The sequence below is a fragment of the Ursus maritimus genome, unplaced genomic scaffold (genome assembly GCF_017311325.1).
Source record: "Ursus maritimus isolate PB19 unplaced genomic scaffold, ASM1731132v1 scaffold_21, whole genome shotgun sequence".
Lineage (NCBI taxonomy): Eukaryota > Metazoa > Chordata > Mammalia > Carnivora > Ursidae > Ursus > Ursus maritimus.
Genome location: NW_024424564.1, coordinates 48100356 through 48119367, shown reverse-complemented (window position 1 = coordinate 48119367; position 19012 = coordinate 48100356). Strand labels below are relative to the sequence as shown.

Below are 19012 nucleotides of genomic sequence, written 5' to 3'. Positions count from 1 at the left end.
CACTGCCTAATGTTTCCACCATTAGTCATAAGCAGTGAGGAACTCTGAGAGCACAGTCAGGCATAACTCCGGGGTTCTGGGACCATCTGAGGGAGGACGGAGGCCCCAAGAGGGCAGGAAGAATTTCTAGGTAACAAGGCAGGCCAAGACTTGAGCGCTGGTTCCACGAGGGCAGCGTCTTCAGTGGCTCTCACTGCCTCTCACGGCGAGGCTCAAAGCCACCTGCCTGGCACTGAGCCCGTGCAGCGGGGACCCCGTCACCTTGCCTGCTTCATTGGCCAGACCCTCGCTCCTGCCAGAGTGACCTCCGTCACAGAACAATCCCACCAAGGTCCTCAGGAAGCAACTAATCCAATCCCCACCACGCAGCTGGGGAACAGAGGGACAGAGAGCCTTGCCTGCAACACAGGGAGCCAGGAGCAGAAGGGACCCTCGGACAACAGACTCCCCCGCACGGGGTCCCTGAGCCGCAGCTGGATTTCAGACAGACACCAAACGCCCCGTGTTTCCCCGAAGGTCCAGGCTCTGCTTGTGTAGTACTTGTTTAGCACGGCCACGGGGTCCGACCCAAGACGGGCAGCCACGGGCACCTCTGAGGAACGGGGATGGGGGAACAGATCAATGGTGACCCAACCGAGCTTCCTTGGCAGACAAAACCTTCCCAGACGCCCCTCAGCTGGGGAAGAAAGAAACAAAGGGCTGTTGGGGGCTGCAGAGCCACCCCCCAACACACTACCACCCCACCCCCGGCCCCAGGACGAGGCTCAGCCCCAGGAGGCCAGCCCCCACCGCGTCCCCCATGCTCTGCAGGCGTTGCCTCCCGTGGTCCTCGGGGCCTCACGGCACAGCAGCGAAGAGCATATACTGAGCGTCTGCTGTGTGCCAGGCCCCAGGTTAGCAGCAGTGGCTGTGGGAACACCGGCAAACGCTTCTCAAGTGCTCCCGAATGTCTGCTTGCCAAGGAGCTTTCCAGTCCCACAGCTCGTACTATCTCATTTAAACCCTGCGGCAAGCCCCTGAGGGTCGGAGCCCAGACCCCGCAGAACACAGAGCCTGTGTAGCCGTGGACTCGGGACCAGGGCTCGTCACGTGCTGGGCAGCAGGGAAAGCCCTCTCTTGGTCAGCCTCTCCTGTAACAGGGCCCGGAGTCTCCCATTCTTTGGCTTTGTTGGGGGGGCGGGGGGCGCAGGGGGGATGCCACCTCACCAGCAGAGAACTGAAATCCCCTGCTCGCGTTACCTGCTGACTCCCTAGTATGACCTTGAACAAAGAAGAAGAGATGTTACCACAGCCCTTCGGACCCCTGTCTGCCTCCCAAGGGCTGAATCTTCACTAACAGCCTTTTCAAAAGAATCAAGCAGCTCAGGCCTGGCAATGCAGAGTTGCCCCCCGAACTTCAGCAAAGTCCCCTAAAACTGGCACGTGCTACCATTTTCCCCATCTGACAGATAAGGAAGCTGAGAAGGAGCTGGGGCTCCAAGGGCTCCAGCCGCAGCCACGTTGGGTCTCACAGCTGTTACGTGACAGCGGCAGGATTTGAATCTGCCCCCTGCTGACTCCTAATCCCATGTTCCCAGCAACGTGCCCTGCCGCCCCCAGGCACAGAGCCTGGAACACGAGAGGCCCTCGACTGGCATGTGCTCCGTGGAATATTTGCTTTTTCCTTCTCGCCCACATCGTCTCCTCCTGATTGGGCCGGGGTCACCGCAGGCTGGGAGTCAGGAAAGACGACACCCCTGCATGGCTGGGAGGAGGGACTATCCCACCAGGAGGAGCTAATGGGAAGGGAAGCCCACAAGGGGAGGGTGCTGGTCTCAAGGCCCCCAGGCAGTAAGAAGTCCCGCTGAACCAGAGTCGTCACTCCACGCCATGTCCCAGCTGCTGTCTTGAAAACTGGAAGGACAGGGTCACCTGGGAAGCCAACCAGGTCAAGGGCCTCCCCAAACCTGCCACTTCCCAGAGAAAAGAGTGACCGGATGGAGGGACCGTGCCTGACGCCCCAGCAGGCCCCTGAGGGCAGCCTCCTCTCCAGGAGCCAGAGCCGGAGGCCAGCACGGTTACCATGGTGACTACCACCCTCCCTCGATGCTGAAGGCCCAGATGACAGTCACAGTTTCTGTAATTGGGAGGGCTGGGGGGGGATGGGGGCAGAAGTGCTGGGTTTGGCTGAGGCAGCCAAATTTGTTTTTATTTTTGTCAAATCTGAAATCTGATCCATTTCCCAGGGTGCACCTCAGTTGTCTAAATAAATCAAGTGGAAGAAAGGGCTGGAAGCTGCATCCTCCTGGACCAGAGAGGCAGGGAAGGTGAGCCAGCCCCGACGTGGGGGGTCCTTCCCTTACTGGTCCTCAGTGAGCCCCAGGAAGGAGCTCAGGCCTCCAGTCTTCAAAGGCTGGGGCCTGAGGTTCCCGATCCCAGTTCTTAGGATGGCCTCTACAAGGCCAGGTCCACAGGCATCCACGGAGCTCCTGTTGTATACCTGGCCTGTACATCAGGGCTCTGAGATGAACCAGGCTTACTCCTGCCCTGGAGGTACCTAGAGCACGTCCTTGGCCTAGGACCCAGCTATGATGTGCGGCTACCATTCTGAATGTGAACTATACTCTAGACCCTCGCTTCAAAGAGCATATCCATTCACTAATTCATTAACGTATTCATTTGACTTGTTTTTATGAGCAAAAGCCACTCTGGAAAGCTGCTTGGCATCTATTAAAGCGAAACAGAGGCCCCTGTTAGGAGCCAGCCAGGCCACTCCTGGGTGCCTACCCTGGAGAAATTCTGACAGAAGTCCACAAAAAGACCTGTGCCGGAATGTGTTGTTCATAACGGCCCCAACCTGGGAACAACCCCGTGTGCATCACCGGGAGGAGGAGTCGGGCAGCAGATTTCACGGAGGGATGATTCTCACCCCCAGGGGACATGTGGCCCTGTCTAGAGACATTTTTGATTGCCCCAGGACGGGGAGGCAGGGCACTGGCATCCAGTGGGTGGAGACCAGGGCCGCTGCCAAACATCCCACAAGCCACAGGGCAGCCCCATCACGAAGAACTACCCGCCCCACAGGCCAGCAGGGCCGAGGCTGAGAAGGCTGGCGGCACGTCCGTTGGGTGGCATATCCCCAGCAGTGACAAAGAGCAAAGCACTGACACACAGAACAGCAGAGACGGAGCTCACAGGCATGACGCTGGGTGACAGAAGCTGGACACCCAAGAGCAAAGAGTGTGTGAATCCAACTCTATAAAGCGAAAAATCAGGCAAAGCTAACCTGGCAGCGAAAGAGCTCAGAGCAGCAGTGACTTCGGGGGAGCACCCATCAGGGGTGGGGGACCAGGGAGCTTCCGGGGCGCTCTCCATCTTTCGGAGATGTTCTTGCTGGCCTGAGTTCGGTCACTGGAGTGTATTTATATGGGAAAACGCCTTGAGCTGGACACAAAGACTTGCGAGCGCTACTGCCAGTACACCTTACCTCAATAAACAGGGCGACACAGGGGCGCCGGGGCGGCTGAGTCAGTTAAGCTGCCGACTCTTGACCTCAGTCATGAGTTCAAGCCCCGAGCTGGGGACAACAGAAAATGATGAAAGGTAACTGCTCTAAGGAAAAATAAAATGCAACAATTAAAGCCACACAAGCACCTGCTGGAGGGTCACTGTCACAGACCCCACCCCCTCGCCGAGTCAACCTTCATCACAGCCCTGCAAGGGAGAGTGTGACTGACGTGCTGAGGCCACAACTAGTGAGGGCTTTGAACCTCACACCATCCTATCTCCTGTTTATTTAAGGATCTGTTCCTTCCGGAGCGCCTGGGTGATTCAGTCGGTTAAGCATCCAACTCTCAATTTCAGCTCAGGTCATGATCTCAAAGTTGTGAGACCCCCGTCGGGCTCCTTGCTGGGCAGGGAGACTGCTTGGGACTTTCTCCTACCCTCTCCCTCTGCCCCTCCCCCAATCTCTCTCTCTCCCTCTCTTTAAAAAAAAAGATTCATTCCTCCCATGCCCATAGCAACCTCAGGAGATAGGCAATGCAGACGTTATTACACCCACTTTACAGATACAAAAATGAAGGTCCAGATACTTGCCCAAGGTCACACGCTGGTTGAGCTGGGACAGAAAGCTGCTCCATAAAGTGGACAGACTTGCTGGGTAGATGGTCCTAGGCCTCTCTGCTTACATGCCTCCAGCAGTGGGGAGCTCCCTACATGACACACAGCCCTCCCTGGGCCAGACTGGTTCTGCTTTTATGCTACAGTCTTGGTGGGCTGAGAACCCTTACAGGGGCGAGATGAGGCAGTGAGTGCTCCCTTCCTTCCTAGTCCCTGCCCCAATCTCACTTCTTAGAGGCCCCTTAATTTGAGAACTCTTTGAATTTGGCCAAAGTCTCTGATTCCCAGATGCCCAGCAGGCCTCGGTGCCCAGTGCAGACAGCCGGAGTGGGGGAGGTGAGGGAACAGGGGCTGCCAGCTTGGAAAAAAACCCAGGGCGGATGGTCCATGGGATGGGAACTCCAGCCAGGGAGGCTTCAGCCCCTGCTGAAGAAAAGGGGAGGGCAGGGCAGACTGTTGGGGACCAGGGTCCCACCGTCTGAGGGTTGACCCAGCCTCAAGAGCCCACCCCCAAAGAAGGTGTGCCTGCTGGAAACCCTCCTGGAGTCTTAGGCAGGGGGTACAAATGCCTCCCCTGGGCCCTCACAATGTCTTGGATGTCCCCCCCCTTATATCAGCTATCGAACTGAGTGTGGTGTGTCCTGGCTTCTCACCACCAACCAGGCTGTGCTGTCCCAGGGCAGAGGGTATCCATCCCTCTGTGCCCAGAGCCCTACCTGTGCTCAGCAGCACAGCAGCCTCCGAAAGGAGTGAGGTCTCCATCACCTGGAGGTATCAAGGAGCCTAAGGAGGGATTTCTGTGCTGGATGGATTTGCAGCCTCCCTTCCCACCCTGAACCCCCCTCTTCTCCCTTTTAACATCCATCACTCACTATTATTTTATTCGGCACCCCCTCACCGAGACCCCCTGTCTGGCCCACAGCGGCTCTGGGAACCCCACATGGAGAAGATGCAGAGCCTGCCCTCCAACACCCACAGGCAGACACTTCGTGGAGACACGGACAGAGGGTGATGACATTCTCCCTCGGTCTCCTGGGGGCCTGTCCTCCATCACCCGTCTCCCCGCCTGCCAGTGACCACACACGAGCTCGGGTGCACAGATGCACTCCCACGGAGCACCACGGCCCTTCCGGCACCTGCACGTGCTATCACGCATGCGCACCCTCCTCCTCGCCCATCTGGCCAGCCGCCCCAGCCACGGCCAGCCCACTCTCCCGCAAATGCAGTTCCGAGGCTTCTCCGCACCCCCTGGGGGAGTTCATGAGCCCCTTCTCAGAATCATGTTTTTAATGCATACATATTTCTAATGCCTCGAATTAGAAAGGCAGGAAGCCAGTTATGTTAAAATAGTTGTCAAAACATTAAAAAAACACACACACAAAAACTTGGGATGGACACCACACGAGATTCATTATCAACACGACGAAGAGCCAGAGCCAGTGGCAGGTCTGGCATGTGTGGCTGTGGAGCAGCGAGGAGGTGCACAACCACCGCAGCGGGACTAGTGAGTCCCAGCGACTGCCACTAATCACACCGTGGTTTGTCACCTCTGTTCACGATCGAAAGAAACGTTCAGTTTCACTCAGACACCAGTGAAAACAAATGTGCAACTTGTCCCCCTCCAAGTTCACGAACCCCAGGCAAAGATCCTTATTCTAGAAACTCTTTCCCCCTTGGGCCCCAGGGACACCACAGGCCCTGGGTAGGTCCTCCTCCTACTTCTTGGCTCAGTCCCTCAAACGTAGGCTTCCCACCCTCTGGTCTCCCCTCTCCGCTCCATGGCCCCAACTGCACCAAGATGGTGGTGGGCGAGCTGACCAGGTCCAGAATCTGTCCCAGCCCCAGGCCCACTCACTGCCGAGCAACACAGACACTCCCTAGGATGTCTCTGGGAACCTCAAATTCATCATAATGGGGTAGGTCATATTCTCCCCAGGTCACCAAGTTCTCTGCATGTCCCACCCCCAATGAATGATGTCTCCCAACCACCCACCAATGCTGGAAGTTGTCCAGATGAGAACCCTCCAGAGACTCCCTCCCTCTCATCCCCTTGTCCTGCTCAGAGACCTGTCCACTTCACCACCTAAATCTCTCCCTTCCATCCACAAATCTGCATCTCCACCCGGGCAGGCTGTACTCCCTCACCCCCAACTCTGAAACAGCCTCCTTCCTCCTCCAGCCTTGCTTCCTCTGAGAAAACCTCCAGGCACAACCAGAGGGTTCCTCCAGAAGCAACTTCCGTGGCTCCCCACTGCCTTCCGGAGAATTTCCAAATTGCTTGGCTTAACATTGAAGGCTCTTTGTGTAAGTGCTCTTGGTCAGCCTCATCTCTGTGCACACAACCTCCACGTCCAACCTTACTTGCTAGGATGCACTTCACTGAAAGCTTTGTTGCACACCTACTATGTGCAAAGCTGAGGGCCAAGGCCTAAGAAGAGACAGGCATTAATGGAACATGGAGCCTGTCCTCAAGGAACTCACAGTCTAGAAGGTGAAGAGAACAAGTCAGGTACAAAAAGCCTTGTAAATAGTACAAGAAGAGAGCTTGACTGGACATTGAACAGGTGGCAGGGTGGATGAGAGATTGGGGCAGGGGTGTTGATCAACAAGTATCTGCCAAACAAGTGAATGGATGGATGAGTGGATGGGTTGATAGATGGATAGATAGGAGCGTGGGGGCGGGGCCTTGGGTCTATGGATGACTGAACGGGTGGATGATCGGGAAGGGGGAAATGAACGCATGACTGTAAAGGTTAGATAGATGGAGGATGGGTCAATGGGCAGATGAATGGATGAAGAGATGGAAAGATGGATGGATGGATGGATGGATGGATGGATGGATGGACAGACGGATTGGTGAGTGGGGGAGATGGACAGGTGGGTGTACGGGAAGATGGTCGGAAATATGACACTCTAGTATATGGCAGCTCCTAGATTCAAACCCAACTTTATATGACCACAGGAAGCTTTCAGTTTGGGACTCAGCACTGTCCTCTCTTCCTCCTTCAGAGATTCCCCCTCTCAGTCTCCACCCTCCTCACCCCAAGGCCCTGGGCTCCATGCTGTGCCCACACTTTCACTCCTGCAGGAGATCCCAGGAACCCCCTGGGCCAGGGTTTTTGGCCTTGGCACTATTGACATTTAGGACCTGATAATTCTTTGTTGCAGGAAGCTGTCCCATGCATTGTAGGACATTTGGCCTTTATCCACTAGAAACTGGTAACACACCCTCCCCAAGTTGTGACAACCAACAATGCCTCCAGACATGGCCAAATCTATGGGCAAAATCATCCCAACTGAAAATCACTGACACAGCCTAACCTCCCGCACCCCACAATTTTATAGATGAGGAAACTGACACCCAGAGAGGAGGACTGACCTGCCTGAGGTCATGGAGCTTGCACTTGGCAGAACCCAGACTGGACCCTGGGGGACAGTCAACCCCAATCATCTCCTCATTCGACGTAGGGGTGCAGCTGAGAGCCTCTCTTGCCACTCTCCAGGGGAAGCCAGGTGCAGACCCTGGGCACCCTCCCTGCCAGCACCCCAAGCCCTCACATTCCTACAGCACCTCGTAGTCAGCCAAGTCTTTTCCTCCTGCTTTCTCAGACAGATAGAAACTGTGGCGCACAGAGGTCAAGCTATCTGCTCAGCATCACACAGCAGGAAGCGCCAGTGTCGGGATTTGAACTTGGGGAGAAAAGGGGGAGACCAGAGCACAGCTCTGCAGGGCAGACGGGGCCAGAAGTGTGGAAAGCAGCCCCATGGGAGAGCTGGAGACAGATTAGCAGGGAGACATTCTGGCTGATTAAAAAGACGGATCGATTTCTCTCAGAGAGAAACAAACGGGGCCGTTTGTCTCCCAACAGGCTGGCGAGGCGGTCCGAGGGAGGTGGCAGGTCGAAGCTGGCTTCTGACACAGACACTGAAGCCTGGGCAGGATGGACGAATAGAAACCCAATCATGTTTTAAATGCCCCAGGAGGGGGCTGACACTTCATTAGCCAGCCAGCCCTCTTTCTAATTCTCCTGCTTGCTCTCAATTACAACTAGCCTTGCGGTCCGGTCTCACAGGGCTGCGCACGCCCTGGGCTCCCGCCCAAGCCCCCTCAGCCACCCCAGCTCTGGAGGAACACTCCACCTCTCTGGGGCTTCCTAGAGCCGTCTGAGCTGTGGGGAAGGTGGAATGCTCACAACACACAGGTGGTCTTCAGCGAACGCCAGCGCCCTCCCGGTGCACTCTCCCCCTTTGTCCTCCAAATCTGGACCCCAAATGACCTTCCCTGCTCAGCTCCCACCCCGTTCCTCTCCCAGCCCACACACCAGGCTGCTAAAAGCATCCTGGGTGACTCCAGAGCCCTTGAGGAAGCACTTTCCTCAGCGGGGATGCCATCCCCTCCCTCTACCTCTCGCCCATCAGACACTCTCCTGCCCTGGCTTGGGGGCCTCCTTCTTCATCAGAAGGGTCCTGCGGCATCTCCAGTCAGGACAGACTGACCACTCTCCCCTCCTGGTGGCCACGGCCCCCCGAGGGTCCCCCTACCCAGCCTATAGCCCACTTTGCTTCATAGGAGTATAATGTGGGTCGGCCTGTGCCTCGCCCGTCAGGCTAGGGACTCCTCAGAGTCACCACTGAGGATCCGGGCCTGGTAGTCCGAGGCTCCACCCAACACGGCTAAGCAGCCCGAGGCCACCTCCACTCAAGTGTAGAACAGTGGCCAATGCTGTTGTGAAGCTGGGCTTCAGTAAACACTTGCTGAATCAATCGATCAATCATCCATCAACAATCACCAACCCACGTTTGCTTCAGAAGTCTCCTGCTTGGTGTCCAGGCCTCTCTTTCCCTCAAGCATCCTCCATTCTGCTCCAGGAGTGCCCATTCTAACAAATGAATTTACTCATATCGCATCCCTGCTGGACACCCACCAATGGCTCCCCAGTGCCCACAAGGTCAAGAACAAGTCTAAACTGGCATCTGACACCTGCTCTCCAGCACGTGCCTCACCCTGTTCCAGCCACACTAAACTCACTCCTCTATACTGTTCTTTCTGCCTGCAACACTATCCCTCAACTGTGCTCTGGAAAACTCCTACTCATGCATCAAGACCGAGGCCAGATGCCCCCTCCTCCAGGCAGGCTTTCACCAATGCCCCCAGATTGGATCAGGGGCAGCTTCTTCGCCCATAGCTCTCTTTGCACAGAAATCTCCATGGGATGCTGCCAGAGGTTCCCCCTGAGGGTCAGTCCCTCTCTGGCCCAGCCAGACTCCTCCAACTGGCTGTCCGGCCCACCTTGCTGACCTGTCGAGAGTGCAACCACCACTCTGGTCGCCAGAAGCATCCCTAGGGCACAGCTTGATGCTGACCTTTACCTCTGAGAAAAACAAACCTTCTCTACACCAGTTGGGGGAAAACAATTTCCCAGACATGTGCTGCCGCTTCTAGCAACACTGGCCACCCATCTGGGCATTCCCATTAGCCCCAGGCCAAAGGAGGAGGGGATACCCTCCTCTCAAGAGCTCCTCCCTCAGCCATGAGCAGGCCAGGTAGGTACAGCCCCAGCCTCAGAGTCTAGAATGCGGGGCCCTAGTCTGCCCTGGTTTTCTGATCTCAACATGTGCCCCTGGGCAAGACATGCTCCCTTCCTGGGCCTCAGTCTCCCCAGCTGTAGAACGGGGGTTCGCAAACTCCCGGCCTGCCCCCTCACGGAAGGTGCTAAGAGAATCTGAGAGGCCATGGCGGGCAGGGAAGTAGTGAATGAACTGGAAAGCGAGGCAGGAGCCCATCAGCGCCAGGCCCAGGCTGGGCCACAGAGTAAACAGTGAGAGCCCCAGGCCATGCCCTCTGGGGCCTCCCCTGGATGGAGGAGACAAAGCCAGCCACAAACCATTCCCCTGAGGCAGGAAGAAAGTTGTAGGATAAAGAGCTGCAGGGTCAAGAGAGGCAGAAGCTGGGGATCCAGGAACACTTCCTGCAGCTGGGGGCCAGGCAGCTGGGCCTGGGGGGCCGGTGGGATCTGCAGCCGTGGAGGCGGGGAGAGGGCATCTGGGACGCAGACCCAGCAGAAGCCACGGCAGGGAAGGAAGGCGCGTCAGGAAACAGGAAGCATGAAGGGAAAGAGCAGGAAGGTGGCTGGAGGACAGCCCAGGGGACCCAAATCCAGGCCAAGTGAGACTGTTCTGGGGGTGACAGGGAGCCATGGGAGGTGTTTGAGTGAGGAAAGAATGAGTAAACAAATGAAAGGAGGCAGGCAGGGAGGGAGACAACGGCCCCTCCTGGGCACACAGCACTCTGTGGGTGACAAACGCACGCAAGGGAGCCCCAGGAGGCCCTGAGGAGGAAGGTGAGGGGGGGAGGAGAGACTGGGTCCAGGGCAGGGGTGACTGCCACGTCGCACAACTCCAGGCCCCCGGTGGGTGCTCTGTTCGCTGTGCGGGGAAGGGAGGGCATGCCCACCCTGTCAGTGGGCATTTGGGGTGAGATCCCAGGAGCCGGCTGTTTAGACAGAAGGAGATGGGAAAACTCAGATGTTCCCAACAACCCAGGCAGAGGGAACGGGCTCAGGCCGGGAGGGATGGAGGTTAGATTAAGGCAGGGCTTCCTGATGGTTAAAAACCCTCAGAAGGGTCCTAGAGGCCTTGATCTGGAGGGCCGGAGGCCCCGTTTGGTGCAGCGAGACTGAGAGGGAGCATGGCCAGAGACGGGGGGTGGCCCAAGTGACTGGATGGGGCACAGCAGAGTGATGGGAGAGGTCTTCCTGCAGGTGACACCCCCTTTTCTCCTCCACCACATTTGGGGTTCCCCAGGCTTTCTCCTCCTCCCACTGCCCACCCATCGTGCCCTCCATCCCCCAGAAGCCAGCACATCCCCCCACACACACACCACTGACACCTCTCTCCCTGGCAGCCAGGCCCACAGGCTTCTCAGACCATCGTCAAAGACTGGGAGTGCAGCTGCCACCACCTTCAGGACCCTTGTCCTGAACCACCCCAGGTGGTTCTCCACAGCTCCCCCCATTGGCCCCAGTGTGCCCACAGCTGCTGCTTGGCACTTAACCACTGGAGGAGTCTAGCCAGCGCTTGCCCTAGAATTGTCACTTAACCCCCTGACATTCCCAATGTGGGATTGCTGTGGCCCCACCTCACAGATGAGCAAACAGAGGCTCAGCAAAGGCCAAGGCCTCTTGGCCAAGAAGCCAGGAGCAGGTCTGCACTCACACTCCTGCAAGTCACAATCGCTGGGGTCACTGGAGCCCTCTCCCAACTCCAACCCCAAGGCAGAGACACCTGCTCCTGGACCCCCCCCTCTCCAGGCCCCGCCGGCGCCCTGGGCCACCATCATTCCTCATCGCCGTCCCACAGGTGCCTTTTCTGGAGGGGCTTCGGACTGACGTCTCTCCCACGGAGTCAGAGTCACCTTCCCTTGCACAAAATGGTCATAGCTGTCGAATGATCTTGTCAAATGATCTCACGAATGGGTGAGAGATGAACAAGAGCCCATTCACCTCCAGCAAACATGCTGAACCCCCAGAACGAACAGCACAAGGCTTGAGTTATGATGAGACTGTGGGCCCTGCCCTCATCCTACCCAGTGACAGGCAAGGTCAGAGGGGTTCTCAGCCAGGTGGACTTCGAAGCAAGAGCAAGCAAAGGGCTGGAGTCAGGCAGGGGGGCAGAAGCAGACAGAAGGGGGCCGGAGGGACGGATGAGAGCCAGGACCACAGCCATGACCACAGAGAGAGGGGGCCCACCCACAAGGAACACAGCGCCCAGGTGTTCCCCACAGACACCGCGGAGATGCTTCCGGAGGAGGGCCTTAAGTGGCTTCCCCACCAGCCCCTTCCCAACCTCACTGTCCAACTCTCCCATCCTGCAGACAGGGAGACGGAGGGTCGGGGGGTGGGGTGGGGGTGACATATCCAAGTCTCCTTCCTCCCAGCCCTGCCCAGCAGAGAGGCCGCCTTCACGGCCCACTGGCTTCCCCACCATGCATGGCTGCTTCGCCCCACAGCAGAAGGGCTGGCTCAGCGCTGGCAGGTGCAGGGGAGGCAGCGGCCCTGGAGCGAGCCCAAAGGGAAGGGGGCTGCACGCCCCTCTGGGGATGGCCCCCAGCAGGCCACAGAGGCGGCTGCCGGATGTAGATGCTAAAACCCAGGGAGATCCTCCCTGCTGCCTCCTGGGACTGCGGACAAATCTCCCCGCCCCGGGGGGAGCGTGGAGAACCGGGCACTTCTCCAGACTCGGCAGGTGGCCTCAGTGTCCTGGATACAAGCTGAGGCTGGGGATTCAGAGAGATCGAGGTTTTCATCCCAGCCCTACTACATCCTGGCTGTGCAACGCGGGATAGAAGTTACTCAGCCTCTCTGAGCCTCACCTTCCCTGTGTGTGAAAGGGGGCTGTGACAGCCCCTCTGGGGGTGGCTACAGCTGTCAAGGCAGCAGAGCGCTGAGCACCAGGAGTGCCAGCCCTTACTGTCACCCTGAGCGCCTCCTCTGTGCTGGACACACTGCTGGGTGCTTCCAAGGAGTCATCTCCAAACACCTGCAATCGTCCATTACAGAGCCGGGAAAACCAGAGCAAGTACAGCCCACCACTGGCCCTTCTCCCACACACAGCCGGGTCGGCTCCCAAGAAGGGCTCCCACATCGACGCCAGGGGAGGAAATAGGTAGGTTTCCAGCTGATGGGTCGTGCTGCCAGGGTCCGGCATCCTACTGGCAACGTGTGCGGGGATGAGGGCATGACGGCCAGCGGCGTAACTGGCACAAATTCCCCTAAGTGACAGAGATCGAATCTGATTTTCCCTGGAAACAACATCCCCTGAAGGCTTGATGCCTAACGACTCATTGCATCTGCTGCGTTTGCTCTATTATCCGCGAGGCCCCGTCCACCTGTGAGCGCAGGTGAGCAGAGTGATAACGACATGGGCGGCAGCGTCACTAGTCTACGGAACTCCACGTTCACACTCGTCTCAGGTACTGCACACCTGAAAGGGGGTACACCACCCCCATTTGACAGCAGGGAGAACGGGGCTCAGGTTAAAAAACTGGCCCATGGGGGCATCGGGGTGGCTCAGTCGGTGAGGCGCCTGCCTTCGGCTCAGGTCATGATCCCAGTCAGGGTCCTGGGATGGAGCTGCATGTTGGGCTCCCTGCTCAGTGAGGAGTCTGCTTCTGCCTCTCCCTCTGCCCCTCCCCCCTGCTCGCGCTCTTTTTCTCTCTTCCTCTCAGATAAATAAATACATTCTTAAAAACAAAAACAAACAAAAAAAAAAAACTTGGCCCATGCCCACACAGCAAATAAGAGGCAGAATGAGCCCCTGGGTCTGTCTGACTCAGGTCCCCAGCATTTTCCACATGCCACCTACCCATGAGTCAAACAGTGCGACCAATGCCCCCGACGTTTCAGACCTGGAGACTTCCCTGCTGAAACCCTGGCTGGCATGCGTTGCTCCAGGCCCAGGCCCTGCAGGGAGCAGTGCTGACGTTTGGGGGAGGGGCCCTTTCCCAACCCGCTGGCCAGCCCGCCCAGCTCAGTCCCAGCAGCCTCTTGGCGACTCAGGGTTGAGCTCCGGGCTGGGGAGAAGCTGAGTCAGGGAGCACCCGGTTTCAAAGGACAACTGGCTCTGAGCCAGGGCCCCTCACACACCAGGGACGTTAGTGCTCGGGACAGTCTTTCTGAGCAGACCCTGCCGTCCTGCCCTGCCCTGGCCTGCTGGGCCTGAGAGCTGCTGCCGCCAGCCTGACCCTGACGCGGACACGTCCATCATTCCTTTGGGTTCTTGATGGGAAGCAGAATCGTGCCGAGTCTGGAGACGGGAATGGTCATTTATGGTTGTCACAAAGATGAGGAGCCACTACCGCCTAATATTTAGGGACCAAGAACACCAAATATCCTGTAATATGCAAGACAGCTGGGACCACAAACTGGTGCCACACCCAAAATGCCAACAGGGTCCCCACCGTGGAGCACCCGGTTAAGCGCAGACCCTTCCCGGAGCTCCCTCCCAAGGAGAAGGCGGGGAAGGGAAGTTTCTGGCCAGGGAAGAATCCTAGAGCCCTCAGCACCTGATCAAAGACACCCCACACACACACCCCAAGACCCTAAAGCCCAGCCTGAGCGTAGCCACGGTCAAGGCTCTGATCCAGGGCACCTAATGACACCGACCAAGGTCACCTGGGCCTGCATGTGCAGAAACCGGCCTTGGCCTCTCTCCCACGGGCCCAACTCAGGCTATGAAATCTGAGCGCTGAACCACCCTATTCACAAAGCCTAGAATCTCGGGTCCTTGGACTTCCAAACACACACCACCGAGGCCGCCAAATCTTAGACCCACACCCTCTTTGACACACAGAACTTGGGGCGCCTGGGCGGCTCAGTCAGTGAAGCATCTGCCTTCAGCTCACGTCATGATCTCAGGGTCCTGGGATCAAGTCCTGCATCAGGCTTCCTGCTCAGTGGGGAGCCTGCTTCTCCCTCTCCCTCTGCCTGCCGCTCCCCCTGCTTGTACATGCGCCGTCTGTCAAATAAATAAATAAAATAAAATAAAATAAAATAAAATAAAATAAAACACGAAACACAGACCTTTACAGGCTTTGAATCACAGAGGCTTGGAATTTCATTGTCAGCGAGCGTTACATCTAAACTCTGAACCCTGAGACACAATCACAGAAGCCAAGTCTGAGAGTCCCAGACCTGCCACTTCAGAAGCTCTCCACTCCGGAGTCATCAGCTCTTTGGTCCAGAAGGGAACTTGGAAGCGAGGCAGCCAGTTCAGGCAGAGACCCGAATCACCTGCCCCCTTCACCCCAGCCTCAGCAGCCTGTCACGGGGCCTGGGGAGCCCCACATGCTCTGAGCAGCTCCCAGGGTTGGGGAGTCCTTCCCGAAGGAGGGGGCTGAATTTGGCAGCACTCCTCCCCCACGTGGCTTCCACACACTTGGACCCAGGGCTCTCCCTGAGACAGAGGAGGACCAAGCCCAGCTCGGCCCAGGAGCAGGACCCCTTCCCTCCCCTCCGGGGGCCAGCCCCACGACGGCTCCCAACCCCAGGCTCCCACATGCGCTGAAGGTAGAGCCCAGACAGATGGTGAGGACAAAGGCCAGAGGACCCCGGGGACACTGTTTGCCTAACACACCAGAAATGTGGCAACCTGGAAGGGTCTCTGTGGGCTGCTCAGTGACCAGGGCCCAGAGTGCCTGAGATCACGGGGGAAGGGCAAGTATGGCTAGCACCCCAGGCTCCCAGGGCCAGAGGAGACCATCTCATCCTTCTTTTTAGGTAGAGGCACTGAGGCTCAGAGAGAAGGAGCTGCCCAAAGTCACACATCCAGTTTATGGTAGACGGGACTCAGATGAGCTCTCCGTCCAAGGGCTTCTGAGACATTGGGGCCAGCTTTGTGCTGCTTCTGCCCAGCCAGATGCGCCAGGGCCTGTCAGAAGTGAGCTGGGTCACACTCCCAGGCCAAGGTCATCTGAGCCATGCCTCTGCCTCCAGCCCAGCCTAGGTCTTGACTGTCTAGACCATACAAGGCTCAGAGAGGTAAAGTAACTTTCCCAGGGTCACACAGCACCCAAATGGCAGAGCCAGAATCAAGTCTAGTCCCACCCAGGCAAAGTCCCTGTGACACGGTTCCATTGTGTCCCTGGTCCTCTAGTGAGCCTTTCTCTTCCTCACAGGCCCAAAGCTCCCGTGGTCCCCCTTTCCCTGGCCTGCCCACCCCCAGCTCACATGCTATAGGCTCCTAAGGTTTCCCCAACATACTGTATTAATACTGGTCCCTGGGGCGCCTGGGTGGCTTAACCATTAAGCATCTGCCTTCGGCTCAGGTCATGATCTCAGGGTCTTGGGATCAAGGCCCACATGGGGCTCCCTGCTCAGTGGGGAGTCTGCTTCTCCCTCTCCCTCTGCTTGCCGCTCCCCCTGCTCGTCCTCTCTCTCTCTCTCTCTCAAATAAATAAAATATTATAAAAAAAGAACTAGTGTTCCTGTGGATGGTGCCTGCGTGTCCCCCCGCCCCGCTCCTGGGAGCCCCTCAGGGCAGACCAGCGAGCTGTATTTCTCGGTCCTCCACATTCCAGGGCTGATGTCAGTGAGCGCTGGGTGAACAAAGTTATTGACGCTCTAACCATGCCTGAAACCCGGGCCATCCTACAGAAGGAACACCTGGTTTTTGGCCCTCCACCCGGCTAAGGGCACCCAGACCCACACTCCACCCACTCCAACAGAGACCATCCGGTTTCTAAGGTCATCACCCAGCCCCCTCCACAGCAGGGAGGCCAGCAGCCCAGTGCTCCGTATGGCTGCCTCCCCAGCATTTCTGGGAGCCACCTTGCCGCCCCAGCCTGCACCCCAGGTAGCCCAGGTGTCCAGAGCTGAGCTCAGGCACTACCCTGTGTGGCCTCAAGCACTGACAGAGACTCTTCTGCTTGGCAGGCCCCCAAACCCAGGGGCCACCACATCTGGGTCCCAAAGCCTCCTCCTCCCCGGCCCCCAGCCCCCAGCTCAGCCCGAGATCCATTTCCACACCACACTGAGCAGTCAGTCCTTCTAAAACACTGATCGCTCCACATCACACCCCGCTATAAACTTTGCCTAGTCCCGTTGCCCTGAGAACGTGGGCCAGCTCCTCACTCAGCCCCACGAGCCTCCCTCTCCCCTCCCCCCACACTGGCCCTCCCTCCTCCACCCCAACCACAACAGACTGGCCTCGGATGCTCTCTCTCCAGGCCTTTGCTCCTGATGTACCCTCCTCCCCACTGTCTTCTCCACCACCGCTCAATACTGGGGACTCAGCTCAGACACTGCCAATACGTGCCCAGTGAGCACTGAAGGAGCACGCCCAGTGTATCAGGCACCGTGCTGGGGGGCAGGGGGCTGGGGGGCTGGGGTCCAGCAGCGAACGAGGCAGGCTCGGTCCATGTCCTGCTCACCTGACAGGCCCCTGGAGGAGGCAGATGTTACATGCAGAAGGCCACAGCTAGGGAGAGACAACAAATGGAGAGGCCGAGGGGGAGTCAGAGCAGGCTGCCCTGAGGGGGTGACATGCTGTGCTCTGAAGGATGCAATGAAAGATTCTACCAGGTGAAGAAGGCAAGGAAAAGCATTTCAAAAGGAAGAGCCTGGGAGAAAGCCCTGAGGTGTGGAAGAACACAGGGGAAGCAGCTGGTAAGAAGTAAGGTGGCCCAGTGGGCTGGGCTAGGACTTTGCGAAGGGTCTGAGGCAGGGCCCACACCAGCAGTCCAGGGGCAGCGAGCGGAGGCAGGGAGATCTGTGAGGAGGCTGCTTACCGCTGCCTCGGGGTCCACGTTCACAGGGTCCCCATCAGGCTCTCATCACCCTTGTGGCCACCATCAGGCAAATGGCTCTGTCCCTGGGAGCTGAGCCTTGGGTCAGGGTCTGACTTAACCCTGCAACCCTTGTCCCAGCGCAGACCTGGGGCACACACCTGAGGACTTTCTGAGCCAGCCAAACTCCACAGTCGTCAACAACTTCCAGAATGTTCATGTCAGCGGGACGCCAGGTCCTCATCCATCCCCCCGCCCTCCGTGCCCCGATGTTCCCCCAGACCCCCCATCTGAGCTCGCCAACCACCACCACCACCAGCTCGGCCTCCGAACCAGAGGACGGGGTGGCAGGCAGGGCTCCATCAGGGAGCAGCCCGGCCCCCCACACAAAGGATATGGGTTACACACCATTTTGATGCACCAGTTCCGGGGGCTGGTGGTCTGTCGCAGACAGAAGAAGGCAACAGGCGCCAGGTCCGGGTGAGGGACTTCAGGATCGGCTCCATCCAGGGGCTCCTCCAGGCCTGGGGGGGAGGGAGGGGGGCTCTGGGGCCCCGGCTGCTCCGTGACTCCGGGCTCAGCTGCTGGGGCAGCGGCAGAGGAACAGGGCGGCGGGGAGCTCTCGGCCATGTCGGCGCTGAGCAATGAGCCCTGGGGGAGGAAGAAGGGTGGCACGTGGCAGGGGCTGCCGGGCACCCACGCCCCCACCCCGCCTTCCCCCCGCAGGGCACGCAGCCCAGACAGGGCAGCCTTAGGCCCCATCGGCCCCTCACCCTTACTCTGCCACGAGGATTAGGAGAGAGCTGAGGGCCCCGAGGCACCCAAGTCGGAATCCACTTCCAGGGAGGGGTCCTGGGGCAAGTCTGGTCAACTCTTGCAGCCTCAGTTTGGGGAGATAAAGAGTGAGAAGAATAAAACCTACCTAGAATGTAGTTGTGATATTAGTCGGGTTTTGTTACGTTTTTATGAGACTACAGTTGTATATTTACTACATCTTCGAAGACAAGAAAATTTGCAAGAAATGAAGGGAAGTTACTGTAAAGTCAGACATCATCGCGAGGATGACAGACATTAACAAAGGAGAGGTGGGAAGCCTGTGGAGCCAGACACCAAGGGAGCTGGGCAAGCCAGGAGGGAATCAGGGCAGGCTTCCCTGAGGCAGTGACCCCTGAGCTGAGACCTACAATGGAGCCCAGGGATCCCACCCACCACCTCACAAAGGTGAGAACTCAGGGACCTTACACACCCACCTCTTTGCTTTACAGCTGGAGACACTGAGGCCCAGAGAAGGGAAGGGACAGGACAGACACGCAGCCCGGTGACAGCAGAGGGAGAACGCCACCAGGGCTGGCTTCCTGGGAGTGTGACCAGTGCGGCCACTCAGGGCTCCACGCTCAGAAGGGCCCTGCTCTGGGTTTCATGCTTGGCTGCCACCAACTTGAAATTCTTCATCATTTGTGATCAGGGGGCCCCCACGTTCTCATTTGGCAATGAGCTCGGCCAATTACATAGCGGCTCCTGACTTCAGCTCAGGGGGCCTCCCACATCCCGGTCTTGTCTGACGCTCCCACCAACCCCGGAGCGCTCCTATGCAGAGGGAGAAACAGACCCAGAGAAGGAAGTGGCGCA

General features: G+C 57.9%; 1 protein-coding gene across 1 annotated transcript in view; it reads right to left on the bottom strand.

Annotated features, from left to right (window-relative positions):
- CACNA1I (calcium voltage-gated channel subunit alpha1 I) overlaps positions 1–18013 on the bottom strand; it is a 102126-nt gene extending 84113 nt beyond the window's left edge. Inside the window, exon 1 of the mRNA XM_040637569.1 lies at positions 17781–18013. Coding sequence (XP_040493503.1) covers positions 17781–18013 — 233 coding nt within the window. The remainder of the gene's footprint in view (positions 1–17780) is intronic.
- Positions 18014–19012: the final 999 nt, after the last annotated feature.